Source organism: Taudactylus pleione, unplaced genomic scaffold (genome assembly GCF_031769625.1).
Source record: "Taudactylus pleione unplaced genomic scaffold, aTauple2 ptg000113l, whole genome shotgun sequence".
Lineage (NCBI taxonomy): Eukaryota > Metazoa > Chordata > Amphibia > Anura > Myobatrachidae > Taudactylus > Taudactylus pleione.
The window spans coordinates 14,848,703-14,873,981 of NW_028284515.1; the positions used below are offsets into that span (position 1 = coordinate 14,848,703).

Below are 25,279 nucleotides of genomic sequence, written 5' to 3' on the forward strand. Positions count from 1 at the left end.
TTTTCCAGGCGGCTGCTCCTCTCTGCAGCAGCCTGATGGTAGGTGTTGCCCGGTTGCCCTATCAGCAGTGATTGGCTGCATGGCAGACACTGGTGGAGGGTACAAGGATGCAGAGGGGCCAGGAGGTCCCTCCTGAGATTAGCAGCTGCTGGATGGTAATCTTCCAGCATCCGCCCACTGGGAGTTTCTGACTGGTCCCATCAGATGCGACCATGTCCGCAAAGCCCAGCTTGGCATGCTCGCATCTGAGTTATAAAAATAGTTAGAGAGAACCCAAAAAAATATATAACATGCAAAAAAAATTTTTTATTACTTTATTGATCAAAATTTCTTTATCTGCCTCAATGGCCAGCTCCATTGTCTCAATCAACCAGTCCTAGGTGAGATATGTGCTACCCTTGTCAAATAAACTATTCTCAGTCACAAGCGGAGTGATTAGACTCCTCTTTAGAGCCAGTTTAAATTTTTGGTTGGCCTGGTGGTAAGATATGTTCCTTTTCTAAATTGGCTTAAATTAGAATAAACTATGAATGTGGGAAATAGCCTTTCCTAGGACCTTCAAGCAAGTGTGAGCTGGCACTTGTTGGTGAGCTGGCCGTGATTACACAAGTCCCTGTAGAGAGAGGATTTTAGTCATCTGGTGACTTTGGTGTTGAGCCAAAAACTTGGTAAGAACATGAGCCTGCATGTGATGGCTAGGAGATGCAGGGAGTTGGAGATGAAAAGGTCATGGGTGGGGACCAGTTTGTTACAGACAGATCTGGCATTCCAGAGGGCACAGACATGAAGGACCAAGTTAGTGGGTGAGATGTGAATGAGATTATCAGGGTTGCTGTAGCACAGGGGTGAAGTTAATTTGGGGGACAGAGATGTAGAGAGTGTAATGAAGATGCGGTAAACTGAGATCAGGGCCGGACTGCCCATCTGCCAAATGCCGGAAGGGCCGTTCCAGCGTTAAACACTGGCCTAGCAGCTCTGCCTCCAGGCACTCTGCTAGGCCAGGATACTGAAAGATGGGGGCATGCCCTGAGGCCAGGCCCCCGTTGCTTGAGACACGGCCCCATGAGACATAACCACGCCCCTTTGCAGGTGAGCGCGCCTACAGCACTCGGACACAGGGCATGCTAGGACTGATTAGCAGCCCCAGTCTGTCTGTCTGGTTTTTTTTACCAGTTCCAATAGAAGCTTTGTCTCGAGTAACAACAGCCTTACAGTATGCATAACAAGTACACAAGCCAGCAATGGCAAAAGTCTTGGATGTAGATACCAAGTGTCCAACTGGACTGACCTATATTTAAGTTCCAAATTCAAGGAGGTAACAACAGAGATCACTGTATTAAGGTATGAGATTTCCAAAGTCCATGGCCACAAGCCAGAAGGGCAGAACTGCCTACAAAGGGTAGAAGCACAGAAAAAGTTATGGTCTTAGAAGCCAGTGCAAAGTAATGTAAGGATTATCGGCTTATCAAAGAAAATGGTGGACCATGCCCCAGAGTGGTTCCTGGAGGACTGGCTTCCCAAAGTTCTAGGTACCTCAATATTTATATACTAGCTGATAACCGAAAGAGCACATAGAGTACGTTTTCCTGAGCCTTTGCTTGTACCAACATTGCTGTAGGTGTTATAATTGCTATGTGAATGAATCACGCATATATGGGCGACCCAGATTGTGGGGAACTGAAGATAATGTCAGAAAAATTAGTAGCTCTGTAAAATGTCTTATGTGTAAACAATTGTATCATGAAACATAAGAGGAATCGGAGAAAAGGTCAAAAGGCACATGGCATTTACATTTCTCATGATATACACCACAAACAGTATGTATACAAGAGACACACGGAAGAGGCAAGAATGTTTAGGCTATTAAGAGGTCTTGGTTTGGTCCTCATTAACCCTAACTGTACTTTAATTATGCCAGTTTTCTCAGTCTTGGTAAAGAAACAAAACAAGCCATACAAAATAAATGACTTTTGATTTTCTATGTCCATACATGGAACACATTTATTTACTAACAAATCTATCTCTCAAATAAACCCATATAGAGGTTGGAAAAAATTGTAGCGAATATGGTACCCATAGCTGACTCTTAAATCTGCAATTAATGTTTGTTTAGGATTTAAATAATTGTGCTTTAAAGTAAGCCTAATAAGATAAAAATAAACTTGTTGTCTTAAATACTCAAATGCATTAGTGTCGTCCTCGTGAGGAATGTTCGTATACAGTGCTTGGATGTCTAGTCTTATGGGATATAAACTCTAATAAAGTTTATAGGTTGAAAGTCCATAGCTAGTGCACTGCCCAGGGCCCATAGTTATTTTAATGTACCACAGCAGATATACCTTGCAGGTGCTAGGTAGTGTAGAAAATATACATGTTGGACGTGACCTTTAAACAGGACTTGTAAGGGGTGCATAAGCATGAGGGCCAGATTCAGTCGTAGATTTCCGATAGTTCGGAATCTGCGCTTGCGCAGGATCCGTACTGAGGGAGGGAAGAGGCCAGGATCTTCGTCGGCTGACAGAGATTTCCTGACTTCTTCTGTGCATCTGCGGCTGCCGGCTTGCGTGACCCCGTGGGTCACTAAGCCAGCCGATGATATCGCAGATGATCTGATCCTAGGACTCAGCTCGGATCAGTAATGCATACCATGTTCGATATCTGCGCTTGCGCAGGACCCGTACTTAGGGAGGGAAGAGGCCAGGATCTTCGTCGGCTGACAGAGATTTCCTGACTTCTTCTGTGCATCTGCGGCTGCCGGCTTGCGTGACCCCGTGGGTCACTAAGCCAGCCGATGATATCGCAGATGATCTGATCCTAGGACTCAGCTCGGATCAGTAATGCATACCATGTTAGTGCTATCGCAGCTGCTACCATGTTAGTAGTTGCTATAGCAACTCCGTCCTCTGCTGAATTAGGCCCAGAGACTAATCATGAATTCACTACAATCTTGATTTGCCAAGTCTTATAATGTTAAGTCATTTCAAGGCTCTTGCAAAAAAATTGTAACATTATTAATGATATTATTTAGGAAGCCGGGAGTATCCGGACATGGCGTGTATGAACTGAAGGATGAATACCTTGACCAATTCAATGTGTTTTTCTATCACTACACCAAAACCCAGCGCAGTAAGGTAAACTAACTTATGATATGGTAAAAGATATTAAGTTACCACGAAGAATTGTCTACAGATACTCACTTTAAATATCAATTTAATAGTAGGGTCGTGCGCCTATGTATTAAGTGCTATTTGTGGGTTACAATCCTTGTCCAAATGGCATCCCCATGTTTCATACCCTTCCATGTAGGTCACTTGAAATGGTGGAGCCATATAGAATAGTATGGAAAATGTAATTTCTCTTAGAGATAGTTCTGCTAGTTACTGTTAATGGCACATACCAGGTACCTATCAGACAAAGGGTGCTTTGCGTGTGCAGTACTCTATGCTTGTGCATGCAGTTTCTGTAATATTATTAGCATGAACACCCATTTCTTTTAATGGCCTTAAGACCATTCTTGAGGTTATTTATATGTTTCTCGGTCAGCGATAACATCCTATATTATACATCTCATAGGTGTCAGCCTTCTACTTCATTTTTGGGTTTCAGGAGCAAATTGATACAGAGCCGCTCGCAAAAAGCGAGCGCTTGCTCTGAATCAGGATGTGTGCTTTTTTTTTTTTTGTTGCGGCCTCTTGGCAGCTCGCATAGCTGTGGGTTACCACCCACAGCTTATGCGAGCGGCCATGATGATGGTCGCGATGGTCGAGACCATCGGGCTTGCGACGAGACCATTGCGGTAGGGTCTCATTGCCGCAAGCCCCAGTGGACTTCCTGCAGTATTAGAGCAGGAAGTCCACCTACTGACATCACTAGTGATGTCAGTAGGGCCACCCACTAACGGCAGGTGTTCGCATGGGAACACCTCCATTTGTGAAGCCACCACGCCTACAAAATGGGGCGAGCTGTCGATCAACATCGACAGCCGCCCCTTTTGTAGTGAGTCCCGCAGCGAGTGCTTTTTGCGCTCGTTCCGGGGCTCGCGCACGCCGTGCGTGCGCACTGGGCCACCATCGACTTGCTTGCGAGCGGGTCTGAATCAGGCCCTGAGTGCTTGATTTTCTAATGTGTTATATTAAAGGAAACTGGGTGATAAACATAAGCTCTGCCCCCCCAGGAGGTTGGACATTCAGAAAAAACGTTCTCATTCTGCAGGTCTTACACCCAGATATGGCCTCTTAAGGCAGTATTTCATTAGTGTCCTAAGGTGGTGGATCTAGTCCTATTACTTCTATCCTGTCACCTTGTTTTCCCTCCACCTTACCCTGTGCTCATCACTTTCTCTGCCACAGACAGGAGAGACCACTCATCTGTGTATTATTGTGGGTTGTGTATGAACCTGGTGGCACCCCAAATGAAGGAAGCCTTGTAAGAGTAGAGAACAGTTGCTCATAGCAACCAGTCAGCTTCTACCTGTCATTTTATGGAATGTACTGATTGGTTGCTTTGGCCAACTTCTCCACTAGTCAACTTCCTCACTCTTTAGGAGCTTTGATACATCTCCCCCCATGCCTTTTGCAGCTTCCTGTTGGGAATTGCCATCCACCTAGCATGCAGTGGAAAAGATTGGGTTGGCAGTTAAGCTGGGTACACACTTAACCATGTGTACCCAGCCCGATGTCTTGTGCTGCGGGGCTCCCGGCATCGGCAAATGCATACACACTTGGTGATGCTGGGAGCGACAGCGGGGGCCGTGCTGCATTCGGCAGCATGGCCCTCGCTGACTACATCGCCCATCGGACCTGCATGCACGACCGACTGGCGATGTTGCTGACAACGCGCGGGAGCACGTATTATCAGCGACACAGCAGGTAAACACTGGCCAATGTCCCCGATATGCCATATCGTCTAGTGTATCCAGCATTTAGTCTGATTCTTTGTCCTTTCATTCTCTATGTATTTTTTATTGTATGTTCTATAGTATAAACGAGCTTCTTATATCCATGCCTGGTTCTGCGGCTTCCAGTAGATGTATAATTTTTCCCTTTTAGAGTCCAACTTCCCGGGGCAGGCTTCTACCCATCATGCTATGTTCCAAAATAAATTATACAAGACGAAAATCATATTTTACTACTGTAGTCAAGTTATTATTTGCTCTTTTGAAGTAGGAGCAATTATAATTTCCTTCAATTGTATCATGTTTCACATAGAAATATATTGTTATATTATATTGAAGGTGTTCTAGTAAAAATGTCATCTATGTGTACACACAGGCTGAGCACACACAGAAGAAAAGACGTAAAAAAGAAAATAGTTCTGAAGGTAAACCTGTTTGACGTAAAAATCATTAACCAAACTGCTCATATATCCAAGTACATGAAGTGTAACAAAGTATACGTAATAAAACGGTTTCTGTAAGAGGCTTTATTTTGGTCTGTACAGCGTTACCGCCACCCCCACCTCCGGACTTCAGTCCAGCTTTCCGTAATGTAAGCAACCTCTTGTGCTGCGATGTGATGATGCACCTTCTCCGGGCTATCCTACAGAGGGCAGCAGAGGAAGATCCGATTATGTGGACAGAAGGCATGATACAGATGGTACAGTGACCTGGTCTCCTAATGTGTGCATTAGCCCTAGTCTAGAGCAGCACTTGTATGTGAAAGATGAATTTGACATATCCTGGGTAATAAAAACAACAACTTTTTGGCACTCTGTCATCGAAACATTATACCCAAAAGTAGTATTCAAAGGAAACATCCACTAAGTACTCATTGTACTAACAATTAGACCAGTGCTTCTCAAATCCTCGCTGGACCACAGGTATATACATTACTGACTGACACGTTTTTAAAAGATCCACAAGTGGTTCTAATTATTAAAATTACCCTGCTGCCTTATGCCGGGAAACATCGCAACCATCGGTCGAGATGATGATCCCAGACCGCTCTGTCTCAGCGCTGGGATCGCAGATGCTGACAGGAGGCGTCTCTTCTCATCAGATGTTTCCTGCAGCATTAGCATTTTAGAAGGACGGTATTGCACTGCCGCTTGTGTGTACCCAACTTTAGGGTGTCCCAAGGAATGGATTTGAGAAGCACTGACTGAGGCTACACTTGAGAAGGTAGGTCATATGATACTGGGACATTTAGATCTCACTTTTTCAAGCATCGGAAGTAATTTAAATTGAAGGACTGACATGTGGCCATGGCCTGATCGATCACAGCTGAAACTATGGAATAATGTGATCCAGATGTTCGGTCCAGGTAATGGTGTAGGAACTGGGGGGGGGGGACTTCTAAGAGGGGAAGTTATCCAAAGAATTGATGATGTTATTAAAAGTAATAGCATTTAGCCTGCCGTAGCAGTACAAAGAAAGGCTGTGATAGTAGCTAAAAGCATTACAGAATGATTCTGAGGGACCATAGTGACAGTACTGGAAACCACAAAAGGTCACAATAGAGAGTGGATACAATCACAGCATGTGACTCGTCAGTAGTAACAATGAGCAAAGTAGTCTGAGCCCAGAGTTTACATTCAATGGAGAAGAAAAATTTATATACATCTTACACTAAACAACATTTCATTGGTGAAATTTGTAAAAATAATAATAATGCATTAAGCTGATTTGATGACCTATCCTTGCATTGGAATAGAAGAGAGACACAGCTGAATCCACAAACAGCGAATACACTTCCTATAATATCTTAAACAGCCCTATAGGTTGCAGTGTGTCTCACTATAAACTTAATGTTGCATTTGTCCCTTTTCACCAACACAAGCTATTAAATGTATTCTCCAGCATGTATTGTACGTGCAGCAGGTTGGTTACGAGATTGTACCTTCTATTTGTCCCATCACAGGCTCTGCATATTATAGCCCTTGGATTGATAGAAGAAAAGCAGCAGCTACAGAAGGCTGCTGAGGAAGAAGTAACATTTGACTTCTATCACAAGGCATCAAGTAAGATGTTCTAAAAAGAGATTTGTCACCATTTCTGTGTCAGAAACGTGTGACCCTTGTGGTCGGTCTAATCTTACTCTCAAGTACTTGGTAGTTCAGTATTCTTATACTTTTATATCTGGTTGTAAACTTGCTCCTTATGTTCTTTGAATCTGTTGCGTTGTGCTCGTAGATCGTATGATATTGATGGAAGTTTGTTATGTCCCCTCAGTATTCAGGGCTCTTCCTTCTAAACATGCAGCCTCCTGATAAAAACATGTAGTTTTTCATTCATCCAATGGGGGACTCTGGGACTTTGGGTGGTAGGGTGAGAAGCAGGAGCCTGGGCACCAAGGAGTTACCTTCTTTTGCAGCAGCAGCACAGGCTCCTCCTCCCCTACACCCTGCCTGAAGCCAGTTTTTCTTGGTGCCTTCAAGAAGAGGGCACGGTTTCTTAAGCTGGTTACACACTGAGACGATATGTTTCCTGCCGAATCGGAACGACATATCGGTCGAATTGCTCAGCGTGTACAGCCAATACGCACGCTCCCGCGGCCGTGGTGCACGTCTAACTGGACGATATCGAAATCGTCCCCGTTGCAGGCAATGAAGGGCTGAACGTGGTATCATTCCGACGTTCATTACCTCGTTCTTATGTGTACCCAGGATCCGATATGTCGACCCGGCTGGGTACACATCGCTTAAAGGCCGCAGCCCTTGTTAACTTCATTATTTTTTACTCTCCAGTTATTTAATTATATTATTCAGCTCAACAACACAGATATATATTAATGGCCTTTTCTTGTCCTTTAAGGAAGGGGTTGGATGTTTTGGCCAAGGAGAGAGCATAGTAAAAGATAACTCCAAGGCAGCAAGTCTGTGCTTTTATGACTTTGCTAACAGATTTATAATAGCACCAAGAGACCTGCTGCTGGCCATGCTTTACCTCCAGTCATTGGGCAGGTGACATCATCTTCCTGTTTCCCATGAACTTGTAGATAAACTGTGAGGCGTGCAAACAAGGATGGATTGTCTTGTTTTATTGTGTCTCTGACTGGTGAATAAAGCTGGCCATACAGTGCACAATAATCGCGCAGTGGCATTGAGCTATAGTCGTTCTTACCCTGAAAACGGCTGAAAAACTGTCTGCCTGTCAAACCTGTCCGAGCCATCCAACCAATCTTCATTCAGCCAACTTCAGGCTGTAAGCATAGATCTCTTCCCTCCATACATTGTGTATTTTATGGATGCGCTCACAACTCTCGGGGAGTCGTCTCCTCCCCTATCCCCGATGACTGGTCTTGTGCAGTGTTTGGCCAGACTAAGGCTGTGCCTATGGAAGAGAGAGAGTCATAGTTTTAAAATATCAGAGTATTAGAAAACAATGACCTCACAACTTAAAAAAAACCTCTCTACCTATATCCTTGTAGTGGTTGTACAGCTGTCATTTTTCTTTGTTCACAATAGAAACACGTGTATTATTGCTTGTACAGGACTCAGTAGCTCGGATGTCAACGCCTCGAGCCTTGTCACCATTCTAGAAAAGCTGAAAAGTTTGGCACAACTTGAAGCTCAGAAAGATATGATCAACTGGGTGCGGCAGGTAAAGTCTGTTGTGTATTGTGATTATATGTATAAATGTTCCAAAACAAGTTCATAACGGGCATTTCCTTTACTCGCCATTAAACCATCTTCTTTCAAGACCGATACTGTCAGATTCATAATCATTGTGGATTAAGGGCCTCTACCTGGCCCATGATTATTTAGATTTTTCTATTTGCCATCTCCTATTCTTGTCGCAGTGGGGAAAGTGACCCATTCAAACAGTAAATAGGGGTTAGTCTGGTAGACGAGAAGGCGCTTTCCCTGTCCGTGATTGGTGCAGCTGGCTCGTAACGCCCAATGAGGCCTGGCGTGTCAGCAGTAATGAACACATTGCTTTTCCTGTCTGTCTGAATGAGTTAATCTTATTTTAGATGTTGGAGACCGTGAAAAGGCTGCGTGAGAAATCTGGGCAGACTGCAATGGCTATGTCACCATCTGATGTTAGTAAAGTGGATGAGGTAAGCCATATAGGAGTAGCTTTTATCTCTATGCTATAAAACCAGGTTCTCCTTCTTTTTTTTTTTTCTTTCCTCAAAATTACAAATGCAAAGCAGAATATACATGAATCCAAAAGTATTGAACTACAGGGCTGCATCCATCTGGAGGTGGAATACAGAAGAGAACAACGTAGTCTTCAGTACAGTACATGAAGGGGGATGGGTATCAGTAAGCCCAGGGCAAAAGTCAGTTTTTCTATCAAGCAATTGGGGACATTCGTCCCTGTGGGATATAGGCCGCGATTCCACTCAAAGCGATGATGAATATCCCCGAGAGGGAGCTATTCAATTCAGCGCGATATTTGGTCCGACTAAAGAATTTTTTCTCATACCTCCCTGGGGGTGCGTGAAGAAATCCGACAAAAGTGGCGGCCACGCTGCTGTTTGCCAGCTTAGCGCTGCGTTAATAGCCTCACGGTCGGCACTTTAGTCGGAGAATGCCGGTTCTCGCGACTAAACACACTGGTTAAGTCGTGAGAACCGGCATTCTCAGACTAAACAGCGCGCTAAATTGAATTGCGGCCTTAGATCTAATTTTCATCTATATGCAAATGGTGGTATTTTATTCATTTTTCTTTCACTCGTCCACATGTACTTCCACCTAACAAATAAGAAATAAGATGGTAAGTTTCAAAATGGTCAGAGTTTACCATACCTTTGGTTTTAGTGTGTAAAAGGTGCCAGACTGTATAGCCAAGGCCAGTTGTGAATTTAAGTGTATGTAACTTTTCCTGTTCTCTGTTGGTAGGGACACAGCACCCAAGAGAAGGAAAACCGGAGACGGAAGGCAGAGGCCGCAAGACTCCACCGCCAGATGATCATGGCACAGATGTCTGCCCTGCAAAAGAATTTTATTGAAACAAACAAGTTTCTTTATGACACTCCTCAGGAAGTGTATGAGACCCCCACTCCCACTGAGGAGAAGTAAGAGATGCTTATTTTCATTGTGGCAAAGTAAAGGGTACTTGCTGTATGTGTTTAGAAGAGATTCTGCTCTCACTGCTGCTGGCAGATCTCAGAGTGGGGCTGCATTCAGACAAGTCAAACAGAACACTGGGCAGATTTATATAGGAAAGAGGGAGCCGTCATATTCAGGGAGAAGAACACATGGGTTTAAAACTAGCCAATAGGATAGAGCTGGGGTGGAGCTTAGAATGTATAATGTTGCTCTTTTCGTGTGGGCGGGGCGATTGATTACTGGACCAGCTGGCCAATCCGATAGGTGCATTCTGATCGATTAGTTATGTGGATAGCCAAGGGAAAAATTGTCTGTTTCTGTAAGTGGTCTGCCATCCTGACAAATAAGGCAGACCTATTATAAGGGCATTTTTTGTGAGCATCATCTTGAAGATGTCAGTGCCACATAATAGTCGTAAGGATGCACAATGATTTGTTTCTCATAGCAAAGAAATTAGTTTGTACGAAGTCCTGTATTTGTCAAGCATATCAAATTCCCTGTTCACCAACTGAGAGGATCTCCTAGGTAGGATAATTCAGACATACTGGGAGGCAGTGTAATGAATTAGGCAGTTCTCAGGTAAAAGGCTAGGACTGCTATTAGATATGACTCTTTTATGAAGGGACTAATGTTGTTTGGGTAATAATAATAAGGCGGTATTTCTTTTCTAAGTAATTATGAGTCAGATTCATATCTAAGTAATTTACAGCAATGAATAATTAGTTATCTGTAAGGGGATGTAGTCAGCATCCCAGCGTGCGGAATGCAGATGATCTACATACCGGCGCCAGAAACCTGACCACGTCGGGATCTCGGCTCCAGTATGCCGACCACCGGCATCCTGAACGTAAGAATCGGGGGTTAGGGGAGGGTTAGGTTTAGGGATAGGCACTAGAAGGAGGGTTAGGGTTAGGCACTAGAGGGTGAGTTAGGGTTAGGCACTAAGGGGGGAGAGTTAGGTTTATGGTGCAGGGAGGGGGTGATTAGGTTTAGGCACTAGGGGGGAGGTTAGGGTTAGGCACCGGGAAGGGAGGGCTAGGGTAGGGGTTAGAGTTAGTGGTAGTATACTTACCTACCGTTGTCGGGATTTTCACCGTTGGGATGCCGCTGTCGGTATTCTGACCAGTGGCATCCCGACCACCGGGCGCTCATACCCAACCCAAGTTATCTCAGTCCGCTGTTGTAGAAGTAGAATAATACCATAACTAACTAATGAATTAAGTGAGCTGACTTTGATACAGGCTGATAATCAGGGCATGCGGGATCAATAAGCTATACATTTAGTTCTGCATATTGTGTAACACTGAAAAGTTAATGTTCACATCCATTTTGTTTTATGAGGCTGAATGCAGTGCGAGACTGAACAGATGCTGTCGTGTGTCCAAGTCTAATAAAGTATTGAAAGATACACAAAGCTCTCAGGGCTGAACAAGCTGACGCAGATGTAGGCTGTATGTTGACATGTAGGCCAATATACGTGGAAGGGTTTGTTATTTTAGTTGTAATAATATATCTGTAACCCACCGTTTAGCTCATTAACAGCTGATGAAGGAGCTAAGATTGCATTGGGTCCGAGGCGTGGCCCATCTGTGCCTGAGAAAGAAGTACTTACATGCATCCTTTGCCAGGAGGAAGAGGAAGTGAGGTTAGACAGACCTACCTTGGTGCTAACTGCCTGTGTGCAGAAATCTACCACCCTATCCCAGACCCGAGGCAAAGCAGCCACACACTCAGGTGGTATGTATTCACTCAATGGAATATAATGCATAATATGCCAGGCTAAGCATTGCCACATATAACACCACTGTGTTTAAAGCTTAAGTAAAACTTTGAGGAGTTAAGAGCTTGTAGCTAGGGGTGTGGTTAAAGAGACAGACAGTAATTAGATAGACAATGTCTAGATAGACACCAGATGTTAGACAGGGACAAAGGTTGACAGACTAAAGGTCGACATGTAAAAAGGTCGACATGGTTAAAAGTTTGACACAAAAATGGTCGACACTTATGTTCATTTTTAGCCCTAATCTTCACCCTAGCCCTCCCCTTGGTCCCTAACCGTCAGGGCTAGGCAAGTGCCTAACCCTAAACGTGGTGGTAAGTGCCTAACCCTCCAGTAAGTGCCTAAACCTAACCCTAAAAAAAAATAAAAAAATTGGCGGCCATTTATGTCGACCATTTTTGTGTTGGCCATTTTCATGTCGACCTTTTGTACATGTCGACCTTTGTACCTGTCGACCTTTTTACATGTCGAACTTTAGTTTGTCTGACTTTTGTCCCTGTCGACCTTTTGTCCCTGTGTAACTATTGACTGTCTAACATCTGGTGTATATCTAGACATTGTCTATCTAATTACGTCTATCTATAGTCCGTAACCCGTCTTCAAGGGTAATCTGAGTCTGGTCTATTAAGAAGGGCTCTGAGGCTAGCATTTTAAGGGAACTCTGAGACTGGCATTTTAAGGAGTCATGACAGGACTGTAAGGCTGACATATTAAGGGGGCTTTGAGGCTGGCATGTGAAAGGGGCATGATGGGGCTCTGATGCTGGCATATTAAGGGAGCATGATGGGGCTCTGAGGTTTGCAAATTAAGGAGGCATCACAGGGGGCTCTGAGGTTGGCATATAAGGGCATCTAAGGCTGGCATGTAAAGAGGATATGACAGGGGGCTCTGATTGGCATATATGTGACACATGGGAGCATTATGTGGCATTTTCTGTAACATGAGGACACTGAAATTATTCTGTGTCATATGGGGGGTATCATGACATTTTCTGTGACATAAGGGAACTATGTGGCAATATTCTGTGACATACTGTATGGGGCATTATGTGGAATAATTCTGTGACATATGGGGGCATTATGTGGCATTTTCTGTGACATGGAGGCAGTATATGAAATAATTCTGTGTTATATGGGAGCATTATGTGACTTTTCTGTGACATAAGTGCATTATGTGGCATTTCTCTTACATGGGGGCTGTATGTTACATTTTCTGTGACACGGAGGCACTCTCATATCTAATTTATTAATTTTTAACAAATACTCAGCTGAACTCAATTTTGTTTCAAATTAAGGATGGTGGTGGAAAGGTGTGGTAGATCATGGTTCATCTTGACTTGTGAAAGAAGATCCATGTGTCCACACCTAACCAAAGACGTGTTCTCGATCAAGGAGGTAGTATGCAATTTGTTCCATAGAGTCTACTAAAGGATTTTAAGAGGGAGGCTGATTTTTCCAGTCTATGGCTATATGGCTTTTAGCAGCTGCTACAATATTGGGCATTTGTTTCTTATGCCGGACACACAATTGACCGACTGGCAATCGTGCCTATGTCTGGGGACACCCTGTACATCGCATGATTGCCGGTACACATTGCAGCGATGTAATGAAGGACGGAACAATCACTCGTTCCGTCCTTCTTTAATATGCTTGCAAGAGCAGGAGCACACAAATCAGGCATACACACTGAGCAATATGCCCGATTTGGCCAAATCGGAACAACATCACTCCAGTATGTACCCAGCTTTAGAATATGTATTATAATCATGTGTAAGGTAAATGAAGATTGGGGGAATATTGTCATGCTTTTGACACTGTTTGGTGTCTTGATCTTTAAAACCAATGTGTTTTCATTGCCAGAAACATTCAGACCACTGTTTACAAGCCCAGAGTTGTCCTGTGTAACCCATACAGGGAGCTGCGGTCATGTGATGCATGTGACCTGCTGGCAGAAGTAAGTGAATAACCTCATGTCTCTTAATATGACCTCATCATGACCATACACAGATGTAAACAGCACCAGTAGATTGGTGGAATATTTCATGAATAACACTATGTCCAAGATTGTGATGTGTAGGATACTGTAGCTATCATTGTCTGTCTAGAATGAAACGTTGACATAGAGAGAGTGTTCACTTTGGGACAACTGTGCCTCCCCAGGTCCTATAATATCTAATATCCTCTTCCCTGACCCATGGGCAGCAATTGGAGAGGTTCCAAAGAATGGCAGCTGGGTAATGCCTTTAGGGAAAAAGTAAGATCCGCTTTCCAAACAGCACTTGCACCGTCCATGTGTACCAATCAATCGTATTGGAAGATGTATAAATAAATGATAATAATAATGTAAAGGCCCATCCTCACTATTCTGCATAATGGATGGCTCCATGTGAGGTGGAAGCCCCACTTTGGCTTTGAAACATTAATGTTCTTATAATTCCCAGCCCAACTGCTGGCATCAGGTAGCGGTGGTGATACCTGGGGCGATTTGAAATGGAGCTAAATAGAGGGCTTGTACCAGTGGATCTACAGGTTAAATATCTTTCCCGGTCCCATTTAAACACAGTCACTGTTGGTCATTTCTCTTTCATCTGTGTGGTACGCTGGTACCATGGGTATAGGTGAGTCTTGGCACCAAAGGGTTAATGTTTGAACCAGCACAGGCTCCTCTTCCCCACGCCCTGCCTGCAACATCCAGTTTTCCTTTTGTGGATTTTGATTCTAACCTGATAAATCCTTTTCTCTGATTCCATGAGGGACAGTGAACGCCTGCCCTGACACCCCTGGCTTGCTCAGGGTTGTTTTACAGAGTTGTGACAGTCCAGGTTCTGTGTTGCTACTTTCTGTGTGCCTGCTCTTTTTCCTTCTCCCCTCCTACTCCCTGTCCTTAGGCTTTGTTAGTGTTAACTGGCTGTTTCAGGCAGGGGGTTGGGTATAGGAGAGGAGGAGCCTGTGCTGGCTCAAATATTAACCCTTTGGTGCCCAGGATCCTCCAGCTCCACCTATACCCACAGTTCCAGTGTCCCCCATGGAGTCTTAGTTAAGTGGCAGAGCGTTCTGTAGCTTTAGAGTCCTGTTATAAAACATCCAATAAAATGTTATCATGCAAACACCATAGCTACCACCCTCCATGGTCCGCTTTACTCTCTTCTGTTTTAATGGCAGAGTAAGCCATTGTCCAGCTTTGTCACATGGTGTAAGAAGAATAATAGTTTCCGATTAGAAAATAGTAACACATTGAAGAAAAATTGCTAGGCAAACACTAATCATGTTATCATATGGCATTTTTATTATATTAATGTTGGTTATTTGGTATTTCCAGGTTTTTTGAGGCCATGCAGGCGAACACACGACAGCGTCTTCATGTGGAGCTGATCTATGATTTAGGAAATGGGGAATATTTGTGTCCACTGTGCAAGTGTCACTGCAACACTGTTATTCCCATCATCCCCATCGTGGCCGAGCAAGTGAACAGGTGATTGTGAGCCTGGTGCTTGGTATATGTAGAGACAGTACATGCTGTGCTCTTTAGTACATTGCACTTAGCACACAATTCTTTCTAACATCTATGATCAGTTGCTGTCACATTGCAACTTGTAAAATATAAAGTGTATCAGTTTTTGCTCTTAGGCAGGAATTCTATTCCTGGCGATGCCTGTGAAGTGCGCTTTTGAGCTTCAGATGTGTCCACATACACCTCTTACCTCATTACACCTAACGCGTGGGCGCCGTGCAACTCATTAGTGCCCAGCGTCTCTTCATGCAACGTTTTATTGTCGATTGCGTTTTATTCGCAAAGCGGTACGATTAGGACGCACAGGCAGCTTCTGTTGATTAAAATGATATGCGGAATGCCTATATTCTGTGTGCGACTGCGGGTGTATCTGCATGCGAAATGCTACGTTACAGTGTCAGCGGCTTTGACACTGTAACATAGCATATCGCATGCAGCTACACCTTCAGTTACACACAGAATATGATATATGCCGCAGCTACACCCGCAGTTGCACACAGAATATGATATATGCCGCAGCTATACCTTCAGTTACACACAGAATATGATATATGCCGCAGCTACTTCTTCATTTGCACACAGAATATGATATATTTCACAGCTGCACCCGCAGTTGCACACCGAATATGATATATGCCGCAGATACTCCTTCAGTTGCACACAGAATATGATATATTTCACAGCTACACTCGCAGTTGCACACAGAATATGATATATGCCGCAGTTACACCTTCAGTTGCACACAGAATGTGATATATTTCACAGCTACATTCGCAGTTGCACACCGAATATGATATATGCCGCAGCTACACCTTCAGTTGCACACAGAATATGATATATGCCACAGCTATACTCACAGTTGCACACAGAATATGATATATGCCACAGCTACACCTTCAGTTGCACACAGAATGATATATTTCACAGCTATACTCGCAGTTGCACACAGAATATGATATATGCCGCAGCTACACCTTCAGTTGCACCCAGAATATGGTATATGCCGCAGCTACACCTTCAGTTACACACAGAATGATATATGCCGCAGCTACACCTTCAGTTGCACACAGAATGATATATGCCGCAGCTACACCTTCAGTTGCACACAGAATATGATATATGCCGCAGCTACACCTTCAGTTGCACACAGAATGATATATGCCGCAGCTACACCTTCAGTTACACACAGAATATGATATATGCAGCAGCTACACCTTCAGTTACACACAGAATATGATATATGCAGCAGCTACTCCCGCAGTTGCACATAGAATATGATATATGCCGCAGCTACACCTTCAGTTACACACAGAATACGATATATGCCGCAGCTACACCCGCAGTTGCACATGGAATATGATATATGCCGCAGCTACACCTTCAGTTACACACAGAATATTATACTGTATATGCTGCATATCATTTTAATCAGCAGAAGCTGCTTGTGTGCCCTATTCTCGTCGCTTTGTGAATAAGACGCATTTGAAGATAAAAAGTGTCACGAAAAGACGTTCAGCGCTACAGAGTTCACGGCATGGCGTGACTAGAAGGGCTGTGTAAGGAAGGAAGTAAGATGTATGTGGACACATCTGTACCGTAGTTCTGGTGATGTGTGCTGCCGAACATCGCGGACCACAGATTGCTCCTGCTTAGAGCATTCCTTCTCATTTCTATCATTGATGGTCACATCATGTAAATGCTTTATTCTCTCTGCAGTGTTGATGCTGAAACATTGGGGCAAGTTCTGTCGCTTGCATGCTGGTTGGATGTTGTGAAGACCAGGATATCGGGTTACAAGTTGAAAATCTCAAAAGGTTTCAGTTTCCATTTATCATTTAGTGTCTTACAAAACAATCCTATCATGTCCACCTCTTCAATCCACAGTGGGTATTGGTGACCTCTCTGTCCCAATGGCAGATGTGTCGCCTGCACAATATGACCCCCCTACATAAACATGCATTTGGGTCAAACTACATTAAGGTGGAAACTCAACCCACTGTCTCATTACTGTAATTTTTTATTAATCTAGATAGCGCCAACATAAATACTCTAAACTATTTATAAATGATATGTGCATGCTTGCTAAAGTGTGCATAGCGAGGGAGTGGATGGCGCCTTGTGCCCCGAGCATTAACGCATGGATATCGCTGGTAAATAAAGTAGTCTCACATGAAAAATTTGTATTTATAGCCAGGAATTCAGAAAAGAAATTTCTTAAGATATGGTCTAGATGGCTTGAATCGGCACATGCTTGTCATACCAGTTCGGGATCTCTCGGTGTTTAATGATTGCTTACTGAATCTTGATATTAATTATCAATTGCCTGATATAATAGCTTTACATTTGTTGGATGTTTAGCTGTGACTCAAAGTGTACATATTTTTGTGATTTTAAAGGACTGAAATTAACTCCAAACGACTATGTTAGATCATCTTAGAAGATGCTTCTTCTTTATACTATATATTGATATTTGTCTATAACAAATTGAGGCCACGTCCAGGTTTCTCTGTGAAATACAATTTATTGTGAATCAACAATTGCCAATATAATGCTTTTACAATGTTTCAGCACTGTTAGTATATTCATATGATTGTAACTGCTTATAAAAACCAATAAAAATGTATTGAATTAAAAAAAAAAAAAACATATTGTCTAGTGTGTTCCCAGCATTACTGCACTGATTTTTCTTGGATAATTTTTATACTGTATGTGGTATTTTATGGTTTCCATCTGTATCTATAGAGGATGCACATACAAAGTTGGGAGCAAAGCAAGTAACTGTGCGCCTTGGTAAAACCATGCTGCACTGCAGGTGGGGCAGATGTAAAATGTGCAGAGCGTTAGATCTGGGAGGGGTTGGAGGGGTTGTTTTCCTAGCTCAAATCTTAATTGCAGTGTAAAAATAAAACTGTCCAGCATTTGTGGGCTACATGCAAAAGCAGCCGGTATTTACCCTGCATGCAAAAACATTAAATGTATTTGTAGTAATTGTATTGCAGCATGGTTGGTCCAGGTGCAGAGTAGGTCCTTTTTTTTTTTTATTTGCTCCCAACTATGAATCAGTCCCACAATGGGGTTCAAATATCAAAGTGGACCCCTTTTCTCCTTCATCCACTAGGGGACACTGGAGTTCAAGACAGTGGGGTATAGACGGTGGTAGAGCAGAGCCTGGCACTTTAAATAATTCTGAAGTGTGACTGGCTCCTCCCCCTCTATGCCGCATCAGCCCCAGTTTTTAGAATGTGCCCGAGAGAGCCGGTCACATAGGGCTGAGCTCCAGCCCACACTTAGTATTTTTTCTTTTATTTCAACTTTATTTTAATTTCTAGCTTTCACAAAGCATTGAGGACAGGCTGACAGAGTACTGCGTCTGTCAGCCTGCTACATGGAGGCATCAGGAGACCCGCCACCACTAAAAAAGAGTGCGTGTCGGAGTCCCAGGCACCCTGGCAGTAGCTCAGGGAGGACACGCCACAGCTTAATATAGAGGCTGTGTCCGTGCTTCCGAATGCCTAGCCGCAGCCCTGATGCCAGCAGCTGGTAAGTATAGCTCTGTTCCCCTTATGGGGAACGGAGTTTAATCTGCGGCCCCTCTGCCCCCTCCCAGGCTCAGGTGGTATACACTGTAGTATAACCCCTCCTGGAATCCTGTTATAACGCCGCTAGCGTTATTACAAGGGGCAGAGCTACCGCGCATAGAGCGCGGATACATGTTGCTGCCTAGCAGCGAGCCCTGATATCCCTGCACTGAGCGCTGTCTGACTTAATAGAGCTGACAGCGCTCTGTTTGTCAGCTCTCACGAGAGCCGAATCCTCCCTCTTCTCTATCCCCACGGGGAGGGAGCCTGCCGCGTCCCGCTACTCCCATAAGGGAGTCTACATTGCGCAGCAGCGCGGCTGTTCCCTGCCGCGCTGGTGCTTGAAGAAGCACTGGCGCTGGCTTCTGCAGGGGGAGGAGCACAGCCGCCGGAGAGCAAGGCTGTTATTCACAGCGCTCTCGGCTGCTGGTTGCGGCGCCGGTGCTTGTATGAAGATTGCATCGGCGCTGGCTACAATTGGCCGCATGGCGGGGCTTAGGGAGCTGCTCAGAGCGGCTGTTCCCTGCCGCGCTGGTGCTTGTAGAAGCGCTGGCTTCTGCACACAGCCGCGGGAGAGCGAGGCTGTTATTCACAGCGCTCTCGGCTGCTGGTTGCGGCGCCGGTGCTTGTATGAAGATGCACCGGCGCTGGCTATTACGTTCCCGCTCCCCCACTCGCATTATGCCTGCTATACAGCCATTGTTTGCGCCCCGCCCGCTTATTGATAAGGGGCGGAGTCTAGTCCATGCTGGCGTGCACAGATGCCGCCATTACCTCCAGCGAGTATTTTAGAACAGCATATGCACCTGCCTTAAAAGGAGCTGGGGCTTATTGCCAGCATCTCCTGCATCCTCACTCTGGAGTTCTGTGGGGGGTGCAACCCTTAACAAGGTTGTGGGTTTTATTCCCAGAACGGCCCTAGCTGTTTGGAGTTTGTATGTTCTCCCTGTGCTTGCATATGGCCTCTCCCGTTTTTTTCTTTACTTAAACCTACAGCACCTGGTCTTATTAGGTTTAACGACACAACTGTGGAGTTTGTAATTTAACCTGCAGTCTTTATATAGATCTGGCTCTGCCTCATCTCTGTTATATTGCACGTCGGTAGTTCCCCTACGGAACTGGGCAGTGTACTGGTTTAATATTATATTTAAAAAAAAAAAAAAAAAATGAAGCACAGGGAGGAACATGCCACAGCCTAATATAGAGGTTGTGTCCATGCCACTTTGCCCACCACATATCTATCAGCGCCTATGGCCACACGCCCGATCTTGTCTGATCTTGGACGCTAAGCAGCGCCAGGCCTGGGTAGTACTTGGATGGGAGACCGCCTGGGTATACCAGGTGCGGCAGGCTTATTACATTGAACATCTGGGGCAAATATGCTTGATGTGTAACAGAATAATGCAGTGTGTTTCTTGCATCTATAGCTGCCAGAGATCACTCTGCCTAAATGTGTATAGTATGCATAGTCGGGGCCACTGTTCTGGCTGCTGCCAGAAATTACGGTTATTGAATATCTTTAACTCAAGGTTACAAAAAGGGTGCGTCCCATCCTCAGGCTTATGCCTCACATTGGCTCACCTTAAGAATGAGCCGTACTCTTCTCATGCATATATGTGGCTGCACATATGTTAAATCTCAACAGCCTTCGGTGCTTACCTTAGAAGGTATGCATCTGTGCATCTATATGGATTTATATCTTATTTATTCCCTTCGGCAGCACACACAACACGAAGTAGTAACATATGGCCGTTGTGGTGGTTGGCATTGCTGTCTCGCATTACTGAGGTCATCTTTTGATTTCCATCATCTGGGGCAGAAGGGCTCACCTGATAAGGCGAGTACACCGGTAACGGAAGGGTCCCAGGATCGCAATCAGTCTGGGATAGTACGTTGCTAACATTTCCTGCCCCAACGCCGTAGCAGAATGACGGCCACACGCGGCACATGAGCAGTCTCCCTGCTTGGAGGTAAGCCACATGTATGTATATACTTGTATTTTATACTAAACCCGGCGTTAAGACCTGGGGCTCAGTTCCTTCCATGGCTCTAACTATTGCCCTTGTTATATTTTTCAAATTATATCGTCACCTACTAATCTTGTATGTAGGTACGCGTAGGCATGTGGGGATTTGTGTGTGTATATGTGTATGTATATGTATATGTGTGTGTATTGTATATATATGTGTGTATATATATATATATGTGTGTATATATGTGTGTTTATATGTATGTGTATGTAATATATATATATATATATATATATATATATATATATATATATATATATATATATTGCTTCTTATCCTTACCATTAAAGCAGGGGTAGGATATGTTCTTCTCAGTTTTATGTCTGATACCTAGCATATTTAAAGAGGATGCTGCGATGAGAGGCTGGACTCTCCTGATCCGGTAGTTTGTTCTATAACTCCGCTTACACCATCTCTCCCTAGGGATTGGGTGGTGTGTGTGTATATGTATATAATTATGGATATGTGTAGGTATGCCTATACTTCCACAATCATTAAGGTACATATTATTCCACGTCTGGAAAGCTGCCAGGGTTTACCAGAAGCTGTCTGTTATATACATACATATTATATGGTGGCTCTATAGACTAGAGTCATGTTCTGCAGCTTACATAGGATAGTCAGAGGCTCCTACGGCATTGCTTCTAGTATGGACTCTATACATGTCCTGGGGCCTTCCTGTATGTCCACACATGTATATAAGGATATGTACTTACACCCGCCTCGGGTTATAGTCCTGTTTCCATCAGTCTATATCTACGGCGTCCACTTCGGGGGACCTATTAATTACAACTACACTCTAGGGCGCACTTAGTAACCAACTTGTAAGACACTAGGAATGCAGTGTGTGTATATATAGATATAGCATGCTGATCTCCTATTGTGGGATATATGTGTGTGTGTGTATATATGTATATGTATGTAGCGTGCTGATCTCCTGGTGCAGGAGTTTGACAAGTGACTTACTATGTCGGTACTAACTCTTCCTTTCAAAGAGTTTGCCTTTTCATGCAGCTATGTTTATGTGTGTGTATGTGTATATATACTGATATATTCCCGTTCCTTGTATGAATTTTCCTAATAATTGGAGAAATCTGTTTTTGGCCCTGACTGGTGTTATCACTACATATATATATATATATCTCTTCTTACTTGGGATAATTAACGCATTCTATGTCTATGTACAGGTACCTTTCCCAGCATCGATTCTGGTACTTTATATTATTGTCTTGTCGCATATCTCAATAAAATGGGTATCTGATGGTCCCTTGGGTACATTTCCTATCAGTACATAGAGAATCCTGGATCTATTCCATCCTCATGGCTTATTTAGTTAATTTACATGAGGCCTAGGGCCACCCGCCGATATAGGCAGGGTCTGGCCTGGGTTGTATCAGATTGTGGGCGTAATACACACTTCACCATTATAAGTGTTAATGTAAGGATACACTAGCAGACCGTTTTTGGGGTATGTGTAATCTCTATATGGATACATATCCCTAATGGAACAGGCTCAGGTATAGCGTCCTGTTGTACGGCCTTCTTGTCTCCACTAACAATTTGCTAGTTTCTACAGTATTTTCTTCTGCAGCATCTCCAGACTGAAGTCCGTGCTGTAGAGCATTGATCTTTGCCCACTGAGGCTACTCTCTGTACCTGTCGTGGTGGGTTGCTGTGAGATGAATAAGGTCAGTGACATTCTACATAGCGTCCAGAGGGCTTCTGGTCGCTCACAGGTAAGCGGGCTTACCCCACTAATGCCTCGGAAGATGCTTCCTTTTCATGCATCCTGACATAGCTGTTATTCTCTCTTACGCACCCTAGCTGCTGTCCTAGCAGCCTTCAGTTCTTTTAAATCAGTTGGCTGTACACTTTAGAGCTTTCCTGGTGTGTAGGTGCATAGTTGTAACATTGAGATTTGTGACCCTATTCTACTGGAATCTGTTGGGTTTATGGACTGAAGCGCATCTATGGGCTAATGCACATCTTTACTATAAAGTGTGACAGTCTCTATGTTCCATACAGAGGGCCTGGTTAGTTTCCTGTTCAGTATCTGTTGATAAATTCAGCACACTGACAGGTACCTGAATGGTACCTTCATAGTTGTCCTAGTGCTTTAGCCTTGCGGATGGGATACTTCCCTATATTGGTAACTCTCCCTGGGTGGAGGTGGCATCCGTGCTCTTTTTCTGCTAAGGGTATCCTGGGTGTTTTCATACTATGTTCAGGCCAGTAGTTGGTACTGATTACACTCTACCATCATGTAGGAAGTTGTCTGCTGTTTGACAGGAGGGGTGGTACTGCCGTCTGACCCACTGGAAGGAATTGTAGTCTCAATCCTCTCGTATCCGTCTCATGCCCAGTGGGATCGCCACTCGTTGACAACTTCTATGGTCTAAACCTTCCACTGGTTACCAACCCTTTAGTAGTTATAGTTGGACCTCGAGAATGGTTCAGGGCGACTGTTAGGTCGTGACTCTTGCCTCCTTGTTTGCTTGGTTAGGAGTCTGTGGACGGGTTCAGCTCCGTCTCTGTATATTGGTATCATTATACTTTTATCTATATGATTGATGTCCCGCAGTGCTGGGATTCTGCTGTCTGAGACTGTTGCAGCTTCCTGTAGTTGTCGCTGGTACGGTTTTCTCGAGTTTTGTTCTCATGTTACTGCCATTCTATGGATTCTAGTTGGGGTTTTCTGCTCCCAGCGGTCTTGCTTGGTCTGTTTTTGGCTGAGCTTACGGTGTTCTGATGCTTCTCATCTGCGGCTACTCTCTAGCCGTATTCCATTGAATTTACGCTGTAAGTTGTGGAATGTCTGTGACTGTTCAGCAAGGAGCTCTGATTGTCTCCTGGCTCTACGACATGCCTCCAGTCTTGGGCTGTCCCTGTTTCGGTTGGCCGAAAGGTCGGCAGGTTCTCCGCGCTTCCCACCCGGGAGGTTGGCTTTGGGACGTCCCCACTGTCTTGAACTCCAGTGTCCCCTAGTGGATGAAGGAGAAAACAGGATTTTGGTACTTACCGATAAATCCCTTTCTCCGATTCCACAGGGGACACTGGACGCCCGCCCAGCGCTGCGTTCCTGCCGTTTTGTTGGGTCCTTATCTAGTTGTGTGACTGCATGTGTCCCCTGCAGTGGGTTCCTCTGTTCTCCTTCAGTCGGTATTGTTCCGTTCTGTGGTCTTCTCCTTCTCCTCATTTTCCTACCGTCTCCTCTCGGGCTCAGTTCTTAAAACTGGGGCTGATGGGGCATAGAGGGGGAGGAGCCAGTCACACTTCAGAATTATTTAAAGTGCCAGGCTCTGCTCTACCACCGTCTGTACCCCACTGTCTTGAACTCCAGTGTCCCCTGTGGAATTGGAGAAAGGGATTTATCGGTAAGTACCAAAATCCTGTTTTCCGCAGGTCTTATCCCCTATACGTGGGCCGAAGCTAACCAGTTTTACCTTGGTGTTCATTTTCTTTTTCAGTATGATTTTATTTCTCTTTAAGTGTTTTCAATTATTTCTGAGGATTCTGTCCTAAAGACTAAGATCTCTTAGGGTAACTGGAAATATTACTGTATCTATAGCCACAGTGTAACAAGTGGTCCCTACCGTAGATTAGCATAGCTAAGAAGGGTCTTTTTAATGATACATCTCTCAGTCATTTTGATTGTCCAGATTTTTCCCAGCATTGCTTTGTGCAGACTAGCTATACACAAATATTTTTATGTGACCAAGATTAGATGTAGCCTTATCTGCAGTCTGTGCACAGTTCTGAATGCTGACCATCGCCTGTATTTGTTTCCTGACAGGGGAAAAGTCCATCTCACCTGAATTTTTTAAAAGTGGAGATAGCCAAAGCCATGAATTCCGCTCCATCCTGAGCTTCGGGGTACAGCCACCGTGAGTGTTTAACAAAAATTAACTGTAAGGGGCCTTCTGTTTTATAGTTGAACGATAACCCCACACAAATGCCAGTGAAAAGGATTTATTGCATATATGGGACGTAGTTACAATCCTGGCAGTTGGGATGACAGTAAGTATTAGGGTTAGGGGGAGGAAACCCTGCGACAGAATACCGACCGCTGGTATTCCATCAGCAAGTGTTAGGGGGAGGGTTAGGGTTAGGCACCAGGGGGAGGGTTAGGGTTAAGCTGCGCAAGAGGGTTAGGCTTAGACTGTAGGGAGGAAGGATAGGTGTAGGCTGCAGGGGGGAGGGGTTAGGGTTAGAACACTTACCTAGTTAGGTCGGAATTCTGACTGTCGACATGCCACTTTCGGTATACCGATCACTGGGATCCCATACCCAACCAACGTACTGTATATTAATCCTTCTGCTCAGTGAAAGACAGTTTGAAAGGCCATATGTTGTTATTTTGGGTGAATAGGTCATATAGATGTGGT

The 25,279-nt window shown here is 44.3% G+C and overlaps 1 protein-coding gene across 1 annotated transcript in view; it reads left to right on the forward strand.

The window, feature by feature from the left end:
* UBR1 (ubiquitin protein ligase E3 component n-recognin 1) overlaps positions 1 to 25,279 on the forward strand; it is a 136,789-nt gene that overhangs the window by 66,692 nt on the left and 44,818 nt on the right. Inside the window, exons 23-34 of the mRNA XM_088471259.1 lie at positions 3,029 to 3,131; positions 5,271 to 5,319; positions 5,440 to 5,594; positions 6,858 to 6,957; positions 8,430 to 8,539; positions 8,913 to 8,999; positions 9,787 to 9,962; positions 11,528 to 11,733; positions 13,636 to 13,729; positions 15,095 to 15,247; positions 17,003 to 17,100; positions 24,688 to 24,778. Of these exons, the coding sequence (XP_088327385.1) occupies positions 3,029 to 3,131; positions 5,271 to 5,319; positions 5,440 to 5,594; positions 6,858 to 6,957; positions 8,430 to 8,539; positions 8,913 to 8,999; positions 9,787 to 9,962; positions 11,528 to 11,733; positions 13,636 to 13,729; positions 15,095 to 15,247; positions 17,003 to 17,100; positions 24,688 to 24,778 (1,422 nt within the window). The remainder of the gene's footprint in view (positions 1 to 3,028; positions 3,132 to 5,270; positions 5,320 to 5,439; positions 5,595 to 6,857; positions 6,958 to 8,429; positions 8,540 to 8,912; positions 9,000 to 9,786; positions 9,963 to 11,527; positions 11,734 to 13,635; positions 13,730 to 15,094; positions 15,248 to 17,002; positions 17,101 to 24,687; positions 24,779 to 25,279) is intronic.